This window comes from Kogia breviceps, chromosome 14 (genome assembly GCF_026419965.1).
Source record: "Kogia breviceps isolate mKogBre1 chromosome 14, mKogBre1 haplotype 1, whole genome shotgun sequence".
Classification (NCBI taxonomy): Eukaryota; Metazoa; Chordata; class Mammalia; order Artiodactyla; family Physeteridae; genus Kogia; species Kogia breviceps.
The window spans coordinates 61744915-61759773 of NC_081323.1; the positions used below are offsets into that span (position 1 = coordinate 61744915).

The following is a 14859-nucleotide window of genomic DNA, read 5'->3' on the forward strand; positions in this document are numbered from 1 at the left end:
AGGTTGAGCTCAAGGTGATACAGCTGTTTGCATGGTTAATCAATAATAATAATGGCTCATATTTATTGAACTCAGATGTATTGAACTAGATTGTAGATTGTTGTAGATAATGTGCTAGGTACTCTACATGCATTATCTTATTTAATCCTCCTTATAACTCAACTCTAAGAGGTAAGTACTATTATTATCACTACATCTTTTCTGATGGAGAAATGGGGGCAAGAAGAGGCTAGGTAGCGTGCCCAATATCAAGTAATCTGGGATTTGAACACAGGCAGATTGGCTCCAAACCCAACTGCTTAACCTCTACGCCCCAATGCCTTCTTGTTATGATACAACATCTAAAAATGCCTATCACCTCATAGGTCCTCAAAGAGGCAAGCCCCCTTCCTCTTAGTATAATAAACACTGGATTGGATCTAAAGGAGTCCACAAAGCTGTGAGCTTCTCTGGTACATGTGCATGAGTGGTGCCAGCGAATATTTATGGGGTCTAAGTCAGCCCCAGAACCCACTTCCATTAATTCATCAGGCAACCCCAGCCTAACATGCAAATGAGGAAATCTTCCTAAGCAGGAATAAACTGCAATAAACTGCAGAGGTTCCCTCATCCTGTTTCTCACTTCACGTTTTGGATGCTGCAGGCCGGGTGAGCAGAGATCCCAGGCGCTGTTCCGGGCAGCTGCCCTGCATCAGAGAGCTACCATGAATCACTTCCAGACCATCCTGAGTCAGGTCCGGATGTTGCTCTCCAGCCATCGGCCGAGCCAAGTGCAGGCGCTTCTGGACAACCTGCTGGCAGAGGATCTTCTCTCCAGGGAGTACCACTATGCCCTGCTCCATGAGCCTGATGGTGAGGCTCTGGCCAGGAAGATCTCCTTGACCCTGATGGAGAAAGGAGACCCAGACTTGGCCCCCTTGGGGTGGATCTGGAGTGGGCTGCAGGCTCCGGCAGCCGAGAGGGACTCCGGCTACAAGGACCCTGGGGGTAAGTGCCATCCCCTTTTCTCATGGAGCAATGCCTGGCTGTAGGCAGCTCAGGGCTTTTCCCTCTACTCTCTGAAAAGGAAGTCAATGTGATCATCCGGGTCCCAAGTTGGAAAGGCAAATTTGGACAGGAATCAAGGTCTCTGGTTGAGCTGGCAGGAGCAGCAAGTGCTTGGAGAGCTCAGGCTGTGATGCTGAGGGCACTGGAGAAACAGTGTGCTTCCCACTCTACTTAAAAGTAAACTGTCCACGCAGCCAAATGCCCACTTGGGTCACTCTCTGAGCCGCCTTGATACCTTAGGCACGATGCAAGGCACTGGTGACAGGCACAGATGGACAAATTGGCTATTGCCTGCAAGTGGGGAAGACAGATGCAGGCACAATCAGTGTGTGGAAAAATAGGTTGCCACAGAGAGGAAGGGCCAAAGAGCTGGGGAGCGGAGATTGCCATGTGTGTGTGCGCGTATGTGTGCGTGCGTGCAAGAGTGCATGTGCGTGTATGTGCAGGGGCACGTATGTGTGGGCATATACTTGCATGTGTATGTACTTGTTTGTGTGTGTGTGTGTATGTGTGCTCATGTGTGTGTGTGTGCATCTGGGTCATGGAGAGAGACAGAAACTGAAAGACAGACAGGGAAAGAGAGAAAGGGAGGGAGAGACAGGAGAGAAAGAGACAGAAATGGAGATGGAGAGAAGGAGGGAAGAACGGAGGGAAGATGGGAGGAAAGAAGAGAGAGATGGAAGGAGGAAGAGAAAGAGGGAGATGGTGGGAGAAAGAGAGAGACAGAAGAGGAACCAGACTGGAGGGAGAGAGTGTCTTATTTTTTAAAAGTACTGATGGCAATTGATGCATCTTAAATCAGGAAAACTAGCCTATACCATACCGTTTCCACTCGCACCCAAGGCCCCCCAAACATTTTAGGTCTTCCTTCCCAGTTCCAAAGAGGTTCTCACTTCAATGCAAACAACAGTCTTCCTAAAGACACATGTCTTTCAGTCTCCTCTACATAGATCTGTGCTTTTCCAATTTTATGAGCTGGTGTCATAAACTCTAGTCCTTCTTGGTCCTTTCATGGTTCTGGAGTAACTTGAAACAAGATAATCATAATGATTCACATTTATTGGGTATTTACTGTGCACCAGGCACAGCCTAAGCCAGCAGGTAATTCTCACATCCACCCTAAACGCTTTGATGATCTCCAACCGTATTTTATGCAGAGAGAAAAAACACAGGCTGCCCAGAAGTGACCAACCCCAGTCCCCAGGTGGGAAGTGGTGGAGGCTGGATTTGAAGGCAGACAAGATTTTAGCCTCAGTCTGACCTTGAGGGGTAAAAAAGCCCCTTGATGATTTTGCCATGGGCACCAGGGCAGTGTAGATATTTCTCCAACTCTTCTGCCAAGATACAAGTTTACGTGGGGTTGGCTGTCCTCCTGGCTGAACTCTCACTCAGATGGTCTCTATCTGTTCCTCAGACACATCTTTTACTCTCCCCCTCCTATCCCCCTCCTAACAGACCCTGGGGGTGCTGGGGCATCCTTACCAGCTGAACGATCTCCCTGACTTCTTAATGGGAGTGCAAGCAGCCTATGTGGTCTTTTTTCTTTTTTTTAACTTTTTATCTCATATTGGAGTATAGTGGATTAACAATATTGTGTTAGTTTCAGGTGCACAGCAAAGTGGTTCAGTTATACATATACATGTATCTATTCTTTTTCAAATTCTTTTCCCATTTAGGTTGTTACATAATATTGAGCAGAGATCTCTGTGCTATACAGTAGGTCCTTATTGGTTATCTGTTTTAAATATAGCAGTGTGTACATGTCAGTCCTAAGATGCTACCAGAAAACCACCAGAGCTCATCAAAGAATTCGGTAAAGTTTCAGGTTACAAAATTAGTACACAGAAATCTACTGTATTTCTATACGCTAACAATGAAAGATCAGAAAGAGAAATTAAAGAAACACTCCCATTTACCATCACATCAAAAAGAATAAAATACCTAGGAATAAACCTACCTAAGGAGGCAAAAACCTATACTCCGAAAACTATAAGACACTGATGAAAAGAAATGGAAGACAACACAAACAACCTATGCGGTCTTGATGGGGGTGCAGATGCCACCTTCGGGGGATGTCAACGCCTTCCTCTCTCCCTGACTCACCCCCTGCAAACTGCAGGCTCCTTCATACCGCAGGCTACCCAACACCTCTGCCCTGCCCTCCTGTCTCTAGGAGGGCCGGTTCCTGTTATTAAACTCCATTTCCTCCCTGGGGACGTAATATGTTTATTTCTGATCCCACGTGACTCTAGAAAGGGAAGTGGGCTCAGGACGCTGTGGGCTTCAGAGGCTGGGAGACAAGGAAGGATAAATCGCTTCCTTTCCCCATCGCTTACCTCCCCCTCTTCCAGGCCAGCTACCCCCAGGCATGAAAGACTCAACTGTAAGGACTACGGGCAGGTGTGCTGCTTTGGGGCAGGGAGAAGAAGCAGCCTTCAGAGGGAGAGAAGGGGAACCGGGGAAGAGAACTGTGGGGTTTGTAAATAAAGGCGACCGAATTTAGTTTCAACAGGGGTTCAGAAAAGGAAATCAGTGTGTGAAGTTTCTGTCACTCTCTCTACAACCCTATCATGATCTTCACCCTCTGCTGCTCTAAACCCTGCACCGACTTCCCGTGTCACTCAGAGGAAAGCTAAATCTGGACGATTCCCACAAGGCCCTTCATGATCTGGCTTTCATCACTGCTCTGCTCCCATCCTGTACTCCTACCTTCTCATCTTCTCCAGACGTGCTGGCACCCTCACTGTCCCTGGGACAGGCCAGGCACACTCTCTGCCACAGGACCTCTGCACGTGCCATTCCCTCCATCTGGACCACTCTTTTCTCCAGATATCCTCTTGGCCAACATCCTTGAATCCTTCAGATCTTTGCTCAAATGTCACCTTCTCAGGGATGCCAACCCTGATCATTCCATTTAGAATGGCAACTCCCCCTTCACACTCTGAGCAGCGCTCCCCTCCCCCACTGACACATTCACTTTCTACATACTTTACTTTTGTATTACATTTATTGTTTGTTTGTTTTTGGCTGCACCACGAGGCTTGTGGGATCTTAGTTTCCCAACCAGGGATTGAACCCGGGCCCTCAGCATTGAGAGTGCGGAGTCCTAGCCACTAGATTACCAGGGAGTTCCCTATGTTTGCTGTTTATTGTCTGACTCCCTCAATGGAAAATAAGCTCCCTGTGGGCAGGGATCTATGCTTTCATCACGGATGCATCCCAAATGCTTAACACAGTGCCTGGCAAAGGATAGGTGTGTGATATGTGTTTGTTAAATATTAGACTGAGGGATGGTAGATGGATGGATGGATGCATGGGTGGTGAATAGGTGGATGGGTGATGGATAGCTGGGTAGATGGTTAGGTGGATGGGTGATGGGGGTGTGGGTGGGTAGGTGGCTGGGCAATGAGTGGATGGGGAATGGCTGGGTGGGGGGACAGGGAAATGGTTGATGGGTAGGTGGGTAGGTGGATGGGTGATAGGTGAGTGGGTGGGTGCGTGGGTGGCTCGTGTAGTCCCATTACTCTCACTTTACAGGTAAGTACACTGAGGCACACGGAGGTTAAGTGATTTGCCTCGCTCATGGCCTGGGAGTGGGGGCTATGAGATATTGGATCTCATGAGTCTGGATCTCTCATTGCACTTTCTGCTTGGCTGCCTCTTCTGCATAACCTAAAGGGATACCGTAAGTCGACCCAAAACAGGCTGACCACCTTCAAACTGAAAGCAGCCTGATGATTCAGAAGTCACCTTTAGATATTATAATGCTTCAGTTGCAATTGCATAGGAGCTCACTTCTGGGGACGTGACCTTGGGGACTGACTCCACTGCACAGAGCAGCACATGTGCATCCAGCCCACAGGAAAGCTCCGGGGAGGCCCAAGAGTCCTGACAGAACTCAGCAGCCTGACTGGGGAATCAAAGCAAACACTCAGGCAGTCTGTGGCTGACAGTGGCTGACAACACCTGGAGGACAATCATAGGCCAGAGAAGAGAGATTTTAGATGGCAGTGATGGAAAAAAGAACCAGGCTGGAAGCTGGACAGCTCTGGTTCTGAGGCCATGCTCTGCTGCTGCTTACAAACTGTGTAACCTTGGCCACATGCCTGAACCACTCTGACCCTCGGTTTCTTCATCTCTAAAATGGCAGTGATGATATAAACCTCCCAGGGTTATAGTGAGGGTTAAATGAGCTGGTAGCTGGTAAACTATCCAAGGTGGTTCTTGACAGATAACTCCAGGAATATTGGACAGGGAGAAGATATACCAGGGGTTTGAGTCTGCAGTCTCATTGGAGCCCCCATGCCATATCTAGACAGCTACTCCAGTGCTGAGTGCTTGGTGCTGTGTGCATCTGAGAAATGGGCCAATGTGGCCCCCACCCTCAAGTTGGCACATTAGTTAAGCACATGGGCTGTGGCCTCCATGCCAGCTGTGACTCCCTGATTCCAAGGGCTATGACAGTGAGACCTTCCTGGGACCCCTCTGGGCCTCAGTTTCCGCATCCGTAAAATGGAGGTGATAGTAGCATCCAGAGTGGCTATTCTGAGACTTCAGTGACATCATCCCAAATAAAGCACATGCATTCCTGGCAAGAGGAAAGCGAAAGCTCGTTCTGACTCGTCAGCCTCGAGGGTGGAGTAACCACAGACCCAAGGTCCACAGAAGGATGATTGGGGGCAAGGTCAGACCCAGCCGACCTCAGGTTTGTGAATGGAGGCACAGCGGTGCTTTTGGGGTGAGCTCTCTCAGAGGCTGTAGGACGCCCCTGCTGGTTTTATATATTATTGTTTTCTTCGGCTTTCCTTTGCTGGTTTGTCACTCTATGTCTTCACGGTGTGGTACTTTTGCCCATGAAGACTCTGATCTAGGAACCACAGAACAAAGATTCCTTCTAGGATGTTGCCTGATTTATTGGAAAGGGAGGGACACACCCCAGGCTGCTAAGCTCTTCCTCCCACTTCCTTCCGCATTTGGTTCTTAGGATGAGAGTCCCCAGAGCCAGGACTCAGAGGGGAGGGAGGCTGCACCCTCCCTTTCTCTGACACCTTCCTTTCCCCAAACCTGTTCCTGCTCTGATCCCTGATCAGGAAGCCTCCGTGGACTCCTGGAGGGAGATGTGTTGGCGAGGACCACTTGTTTTTTCACCTTGAGCAGCTTCCCAGCCAGTCAGACCTACTTCACCTTCACCCACAGGAGCCGCAGAAGTAGAAGCACCTGTACCGGAAGTTGGCACGTGCCCATGGGTTTTCCCAGGCTGACCAGTGGCCTGTTCTATACTCAGCTTGGCTCCAAGTCTGGCACCTGACTCAACCAGGGACTGTTTCTGTTCTTTGTTGTTACCTTGAGCAGCTCACCTGTGTCCTTACTTACCATTTATTGGTCTCTCCACCTACCTGCCCATCCACCTACCTGCCTACCCTCGAACTACCTGGTCTACTTAACCACCTGCTAATATCTACTTATCAATTCAACAACTTACATCTACTATCTGCTTCTATCTACTTATCAATTCATCAATCTTTCATTTATCTGACTGCCTGTATATTTATGTATCAGCTTATTTATCTGCCTTCCTACCTACTAATCCACTTGCACCTTTGCCCACGGACAGGCCTACATTCTCATATACCTTCCTACCTGCCTAATTTGCCTACATACCAGTTTTTTTCTATCTATTCACCCACTTCTCCACCGATCTCTTTTCCTTTCTTTCTCACCTCCTTTCTTCTCTCCTCCTTAAGCATTTACTTAGCATCTGCCAGAAATGAGGGGGGGGGGGTCACAAACAAACATAAGAAAAGACACTTAAAACTTAGTAAGGGAGGACTCTCCATCCATTTGGAAATTGTCTGCCTTGATCATTCAAATCCAAATGCCATCTATTCGCTCAACCAATCTTGGAGTCCTGTGTCTTTTAAATAAGAAAATCAGGGCTTCCCTGGTGGCGCAGTGGTTGAGAGTCTGCCTGCCGATGCAGGGGACATGGGTTCATGCCCCGGTCCGGGAAGATCCCACATGCCGTGGAGCTGCTGGGCCCGTGAGCCATGGCCGCTGAGCCTGCGCGTCCGGAGCCTGTGCTCCACAACAGGAGAGGCCACAGCAGTGAGAGGCCTAGTACCGCAAAAAAAATAATAAATAAAATAAATAAATAAATAAATAAGAAAATCAAACACAGTAAGACAGACATTAAGGACCTTGTGACCTAATCAGAGGCAGCAGGGGGGATACTCATGAAATAGGAAATTCACCATGTATTGCCAAAGTCGCGGCATCAAGTTTGCTAAAAATGAGTAGGGCAGGGCTTCCCTGGTGGCGCAGTGGTTGAGAGTCCGCCTGCCGATGCAGGGGACACGGGTTCGTGCCCCGGTCCGGGAAGATCCCACATGCCGCGGAGCGGCTGGGCCCGTGAGCCATGGCCACTGAGCCTGCGCGTGCGGAGCCTGTGCTCCGCAACGGGAGAGGCCACAACAGTAAGAGGCCCGTGTACCACAAAAAAAAAAAAAAAAAAAAAAAGAGTAGGGCAGGAGGTTGTTGTTAGCTGGAAAGGTGATGAAAGTAGGAACTTGGGCCTTGAAGGATGGCTAAAATACAGCCCGATGGGAGGAGGCAGGAGGGGGGTGGTGGTGGTCCTGGGGTTGGCGAGAGGGTGGGGAACCCTGCTTGAGCAGAAGTACATAGGTAGGGCCCAGCTGCAGCAAGGAGTGGCAAGCTTTCAGGAATCCTACTTGTAAGACCAAGTTCCCCCAACTCCTCTCCCTGGTACTTGGCAGGGGACCCCAGACTGGTAACTTTAACAACGCTTCTGACTGCTGCTGTGGTCCAGGTGAGAGATGAGAGCATCCAAGCAGGTGCACTCCAGGCCCAGGGGACTCTCTTTCCAAGCTCGGCCCTGCCACGAAGCTGATTCAGAGCTGCCGTGGCCATGGCCATCAGAGCTAGCTCCCTCTGAGGACAGGAAGTTGGTCTCACTGAATGGCCAGGTGTGCCTCTCCCCGGGCACATCAGGTCAGAGGAAGATGAGACTTCTTGGGACTTCTCATATTCATCATGTCTGTTTTGTTAGCCTAACTAAGCAAGACTGTTTCAAATTGACTCTCAGCTTTCTTATTTGTCTGCCTACTTAGCCCCCTGGGACTTCTGACAGCAGCAACTGCTTCAAAAATAATCACCATACAAATATAAGCATCATTATCCCCATTTCACACATGGAGAAACTGAGGCCCACACAAAGGAAGTGAGGGGTCCAAGGTCACCCATCTGCTAATAACCATGGGGGCTGGACCATAGCGCTTCAGACTCCCAATCCAGGGTTCTTTCTGTAAAAGTGAAGTCATTGTTTCCCAATTGTCATTCATTTTGGTACCACCCTCGTGATTTCTTTTCACCACCTACACTATTCCTAGCTGGAGAGTTTCGGTTTTCTTTTCCAAACTGCTCACATTTTTTTTCCAACTTTATTTCCCAAGGAAAGCTTATGTCCACCATAAATGAAAAAGAATGCCACACATAGAAGGTAACTGTGAAACAGGAGAGCAGAGTAACGTTATTCCATTCTAGCCAGACACTGATGTCTACCAAAGGCTTGAGGCTGGGGGCTGCTCTCTGTGAAATGGGTTGATCACACATTAGAAGAGGTGTTTAAAGCTCCTTAGCCCCAAACTGAGACTTTCTTCTCAAGGTTTCCAGGAGCCTGGGCAGAGAGTTAAAAAGGCGCTAACTTTCTCCCCGCGTGAGACTGACAGTCTCTCCTCACATCTATGCAGTACCCCCAAACCATGCGGCTATAAGTATACCATATTTGGGGGTAACACTTTTTAATGTGTAATTTATGTTTTAGTCCAATGTTCTTAGAATAAAAATGATGAGTGGACCACTCATGTTCTCCAGGGAAATTCAGGGCAGTTTGGTGTGGGGTGGGATGGTGGGGTGGATGGGAGTGGAATCTCGGGAGTTTGCTGGAAGCTAGTTCAGCTTGTCTTGAGGCATTTGTGCGACTCTGACCACAGCCCCATCCTGCAGAGGATGGCAGATATTGGCAGCTGGCACCAGCGTGGCTCCACTGTGGTTGCCGTCATTTCAGAATGTCAGCCTGTTGAAGACACTCCAATAGACAACTCAAAACCTTCTGAGGTCAGTCACCCGATTTGGTGGGGAAACAAGGAACTGAAATTAACGTCAGGGCAAGTCCGTGTTTAAGGGAGCATGGGCAAATTAGAGCATGTCTAGATGTGAGAAATCTGACAGCTCAGACCACCTGGTAGGGTGATAATTTTCTGCTGGTCCCTTACTTGCTTCCTTTGCATGTTTACTTAGGTCTTGGCGGGCTCCAGACTTCTGCAGGGAGACTGGTCAGAGATGAGGCTGCCTGCTTCTGAGCTGGGCATCCGAAGGCATCGTTGGGTGGGCTGAGGGCAACAGGAGGGGCTGCCAGAGTCCGGGAGCTGCTGCCTCACTCTGTTTCTCACACCATGCGTTGCCTGGCTACACGCCCCGCCAGGTCCTACCTGCCAGAGCCCCAAGGTAAAAAGGCGGGTGGGGGACGTTGGGGCTGAGAACGCTTCTTCATTTAGGGTGAGGTCTCAGCTCGTCCCGCCGTCCCAAATTATCAGAGACATTGCTCTGAACTGGGGTGTGAGGGTGGCGAGAGGGGTCTTTGTCCTGCTGGGGCTTTTGGAAGAAGTGAGGTGTTTTGCCATTTCCTTCCACTGAGGGATGTTCGGTCTGCCCAGATGCCTGGAATGTAAGAGGGCTTTATCAGCCTGAAGGGTACTGAAGGGCTGACTTTCAGGGGGCGTGTTGTTAGCTCTCAGCATTCATGACCTGGCTAGGCCAACCACAAGGTCCTCTTTCTGCCAGGTAAACACTGAGGAGCTCGCCCTTGAAGGGTGGAACCCCTGCCAGATCCACCCCATCCCCGGGAAGCAGGGAAACCAAAGCCAGAGTCAGCCCCTTGGTCTAGATGTTGAGCCCCAGCTGGTGGGCAATACAGTCACCTGGACCGATGCTGCCCTCTCCCCAGTTTCCAAATGGTGTTTTGGGGAAAAAGTGGGGGACAGGGGACAGATGATGAGAGACAGCATAGCACAGACATCTGGTACCAGCTCTGAAGGCAGCACGGCAGGTTTGAATCGCAGCTGCACTGTTGCCTGGGTGTGAAGTGACACTGAACAAGTCCCCAACCTATTCTGAATCTGTTTTCCTGGGCTGTTAAATGGGATTCGGGGGAAACTCTTATTACAAGACAAAGGTGAGGAATCAAAGGGTCTAGCACGGTGCCTGGTGCATTGTAGGATCTGAGGGCACACATAGGAGCCCGTTATTAGTGTGGCTGAGACTGTAGGACTCCTCTTCTCAGACACTGCTCAAATGTGAGGCTTCCTCTGAACCTGCAGATTGAAGACAAGTTTGCCAGCTCTGTTGGTTGCAGCCAGAGCTTGTTGGGGGAGTTTTCCAGGGGGTGAGAGAGGTCAGAAGTCACCTTGACCCACCCCTCCCTCAATACCAGATGAGGAAATCCAAGCCTGGAAAGGGAGGTGACCTCCCCAAGGTCTCAGGGTGGATGGAGCGGGGGTCCAGGACCTCTGGAAGAGGAAGGGTGAGAGGAAAGCAGCTAGGCAGAGTGTGGTGATGGGAACTCAGGGCTGCCAGGGCTGAATTCCCAGCCAGGGAAGTTCCTTGAGGAATTTTCTCTTCCTCCCAAGGGCATCCGGCTTCCCAGGAGTGAATGGCTCAGCGAGCAAACCCCTGTGCCCTGCAGGGGTGGTTTATCAGCTTCAAGGTGGGGCTGAGGTGCAGGGAAATTGAGGGCCAGACGGGGGTGTGGATGAGCTCCCTGCAAACCAGGGCTTGTATATCATATGCCTACGGGCAGGCTGCCTCCTCCAAAGCTGGGCACTGGCCATTTTTAGGAGCTGATTAGACGCTCCAGGGAGTGTGGGGGGTGGACTAGGCGCTTCTGAGAAAGCACGTGGTGGGCGCAGCAGGGGGAGGCTCGGGTGCCTGTTTACTCCCCAGCTTGGATTGGCCCAAGCCCCTTGGTGCAGAGAGAAAGTGAAAGAGGAAAAGGGCAGCCACAGTGGGTGGAGGTGTGGTGGCCAGGCGACTGCTCTCCCCAAGCTCGCTTGCTCACTGCAGCCCCAGAGCTGGCGGGAGGGAGAAGCCACTGGCAGCGCGCGGGAGTCCCGGGAACAGCGGCAGGTAACCAAAGTCCCCTCAGCAGCCCCTGAAGTGGGGCTGGGAATAGAGGTTCAGAGACTGGTAGCTGCTTGCCTGAGATCACACAGCAAGGCTGGGAGGAGGAGGAAGGTAATGTGCAGAGCGCACACCCTAGAAACTCCTCGTTTCCAGCATCCCTGGAAGGATTCCACGCAGGAACTGGGAGCGGGGAACCCGGAGCTGGGCTGCTTTGCCCGGAGCACCGGGGCCCAGGGGAGGCGGTGGGGAGAGCCGGTGGGACGGCAGCGTCTGCAGAGAGATTGGGACACAGAAGGAGCATGCAGAGCAGGGAGGCGGTGTGGCCGAACGATCGGTAGACAGTCTCCCTGCGCGTCCTAGAATCTGAAGAAGCGCGTAGGGGGTGCGCGCAGGGAGACACAGGCTTTTCTTCTACCGGGGGACCTAGGACCGGGGCTGCCCTTCTCTGAGCCGCAGTTTCCCTCTTGAATCGTGTTCCCGATCTGACTCTGGAGTCTGGCTTCCCCTCTTGGTGGGGTCCCCAGCGCAGGGAGGGATATGGGGAGACATTTAAACGTCGGATTGGAGAAATCCTCTCTTCTCTTTTACCATCTTGGTGGGCAGGGGCTTTCCTGGACTGTGTTTGACAGTCCGCATCTCTACTGCAATTTGGGATCCTGAGTCACATCCTCTGAGGAGAGAAACTAAGGGCCTCCGGAAAGGGATGGGGTGGGGCTCTCCGGGATCCCAGAATATCAGAATTTGAGCCACCATGTCTAGCTCTGTCTGGGACCCTTAAAACCCACAGTTCTCCCTTGAGTCCCACAGCATCTCTCTCCACCCTAGGTGACACATGGGAGGGGACATAAGTGCCCCACCTGCAGTTGAGGCCAGGAGTTCCTAAATTTGGCAGGAAGTCTTCCATCTATGAGCCACTCCCCGCCACCACCAAAAAAAGAAATACCATTCCCAGCCAATCAGAAGGTTAAGGAAATTAGTGCTTCTTACTCTAGGGCCTGGTGGAGCTGAAAGGGGAGAAGATGAGACCCCAGCAAATCATCACTTTCCAAATCCCAGCCTGCCTTAGGCAAGGACCTGGTCCCCAAGATCCCAGAATATGGAGTGGAAGGGTCCTCAGAGACGACTGAGCCAGGGGGTCCCAGGCTTCCCACACGTGGGAATCACCCAGAAGGCTGTTTAGAGTGCAGGTTCCCAGCCCCCACCCCCAGATCCCATTGACTGGGCCTGGGTGGCGCTCCCAATGGCAGCTTAACTGGCTAGGGGATGTGTGTGTGTGTGTGTGTGTGTGAGAGAGAGAGAGAGATTCCTATCTCAGAGGTCCAGAGGTCATACATACATTGAAAGGCAATGAGGTCCAACCCCGGTACCTACTCCATGTTACAAAACCTCTGGGGACTTCCTGGAGGTTTTGTCAAAGTCCACATAGCCAAGTTATTAGCGGAATCAGGATTTGAAACCAGGTCCCCTGAGAGCCCATCCAGTACCTGGGCGGGGGTGTGAGCCTACACAAATACAGGGCGGGTCCTGGCTAGTCAGAGGGAGACTTGTTGATACAGCAGTGTCTGTCTGATGGCAGGGACCTGGCATCTAGTACCTTGTGGAGAGTAGAATCAGAAAATTAACACAGGGACCCTGCTTCAAGGCCTGGGGTCAGTCTTGGACAATCAGGGAAGTGGCCTGAGGGAGAGGGTAAAGCTGACGTACTTGGCTTTCAGACTTGGCATCAGTCACCCTGAGTAACTGACTTCCCCTCTGGAGGGGCATCTATAAGATAAGACACGAGTGCTTTCTTGATGATTTCCTGACCTGCACAGAAGCACTTTGCAAAAACCACCAAAGAATACACGTGCCCAGTGTAACCCTTACAGATTCTAGAGGGATCGTTTAGAAAGATCTGAGAGGTCGTCATTGGGCACACGTCCGTGTGTTTCCAAAGACTTTGACACATACATGATCCGTGGTCCAAGGACAATTCTCAGAGAAGCCTTGATTGACACTGGTTCTCATAGGGAGGACATCGGTACTTTTCTGATTCTCTTTTAATCCTCCTTTTTTTGTGAGTAGGCGTGTTAGCAGCACTCTAATACTAATGTTTCTTTTTAACAAAGTGGGAGGGCAGCTGATATTAATTTGATAACATTGTTTTGCTTTCAATGGCAAGTGAGACTGCAGTTTTTGTTTTGGGGTTTTTTTTTTCATTCAAGGTAGTGATAGAAAGTTTTCATCTTTTTTAAACATAAAATTTAGCAAGGTAATCATTTTTAAGTGTACAATTCAACAGCATTAAGTACATTCACGATGTTGTGCAACCATCACCACCATCCATCTCCCAAACTTTTTCATGGTCCAAGCTGAAACTCTGTCCCCATTAAGCACTAACTCCCCATTCTCCCCTTGCCCCCGGCCCCTGGCAACCACCCTTCCACTTTCTGTTTCTATGAGTCTGACCACTCTAGGTGACTCACATAAGTGGAATTATACAACATTTGTTCTTTTGTGTCTGGCTTTTTTCACTTAGCATAACATCTTCAAGCTTCAACCATGTTACAGCATGTGTCAGAACTTCCTTCCTTTTTATGGCTGAATAATAGTCCAGTGTGTGGTTGGACTACATTTTCTCTATCCATTCATCTGTCAGTGGACACTTGGGTTGTTTCCATCTTTTGTCTTTTGTGAATAGTGCTGCTACAAACATTTGTGGACAAGTATGTATTTGCATCCCTGCTTTCAATTCTAGAAAATTTTCTTTTAATGGGCTTCCCTGGTGGCGCAGTGGTTGAGAATCCGCCTGCTGATGCAGGAGACACGGGTTCGTGCCCTGGTCCGGGAAGATCCCACATGCCGCGGAGCAACTAAGCTCGTGAGCCATGGCCGCGGAGCCTGTGCTCCGCAACGGGAGAGGCCACGACAGTGAGAGGCCCGCATACTGCAAAAAAAATAAAAATAAATAAATAAATAAATAAATAAATAAAATATGTTTGGCTTTTTTTTTTTTTTTTTTTTTGCGGTACGCGGGCCTCTCACTGTTGTGGCCTCTCCTGTTGCGGAGCGCAGGCTCCGGACACCCAGGCGCAGCAGCCATGGCTCAAGGACCTAGCCGCTCCACGGCATGTGGGATCTTCCCAGACCGGGGTGCAAACCCATGTCCCCTGCATCGGCAGGAGGACTCTCAACCACTGTGCCGGCAGGGAAGCCCTATGTTTGGGTTTTTTTCAAGTTAATTTAAGGAAAATGCTTGGGTAAATTATACAACAGGTGGTATGCAGATATCACCAAAAAAACTGTAAAGGAGGCAGGTGAATGTCTGAAGTTTGGAAGACTCTGGATTAGCAGAAAGACCTAGTAGCTCTGGTAACAATCTAGGCTCGGGGGATGGGGCTACTAGGTCAAGGGGATGGCTGCTGAGGGACTTTTGGAAGGAAAAATATAGAAATTGGGGACCAACCTAACCTAAGCGCAGAGTCTTGGGGTTTCCAGCTGGGGAGAAGTAGAAAGGTGGTAGAAATGCAGGGTCTGGAAGGTTCCCTTGGAGGAAGGAAAAGCCATAGAGCCATGCAAACTGAGAGGCAATGTCTTCTCAGCAAGTGGAAACTCAGGCTGCCTTGGAGATAAAAC

At 50.2% G+C, this 14859-nt stretch overlaps 1 protein-coding gene across 20 annotated transcripts in view; it reads left to right on the forward strand.

Annotated features, from left to right (window-relative positions):
* The first annotated feature begins 428 nt into the window (after window positions 1-428).
* CIITA (class II major histocompatibility complex transactivator) overlaps window positions 429-14859 on the forward strand; it is a 49019-nt gene continuing 34588 nt past the window's right edge. For 7 of the 20 annotated variants that reach the window (XR_010836667.1, XM_067014170.1, XM_067014171.1 and 4 more), the window contains exon 1: window positions 9379-9570. Coding sequence is in view for 15 of the 20 variants with exons in the window: in XM_067014170.1 (XP_066870271.1) it covers window positions 9519-9570 (52 nt within the window). In the remaining 5 variants the exon portion in view is untranslated. Of the gene's footprint in view, window positions 988-9378; window positions 9571-11109; window positions 11248-14859 lie in introns of those variants that run through there. The other 13 variants (XM_067014162.1, XM_067014165.1, XM_067014163.1 and 10 more) reach the window with 4 other exon arrangements.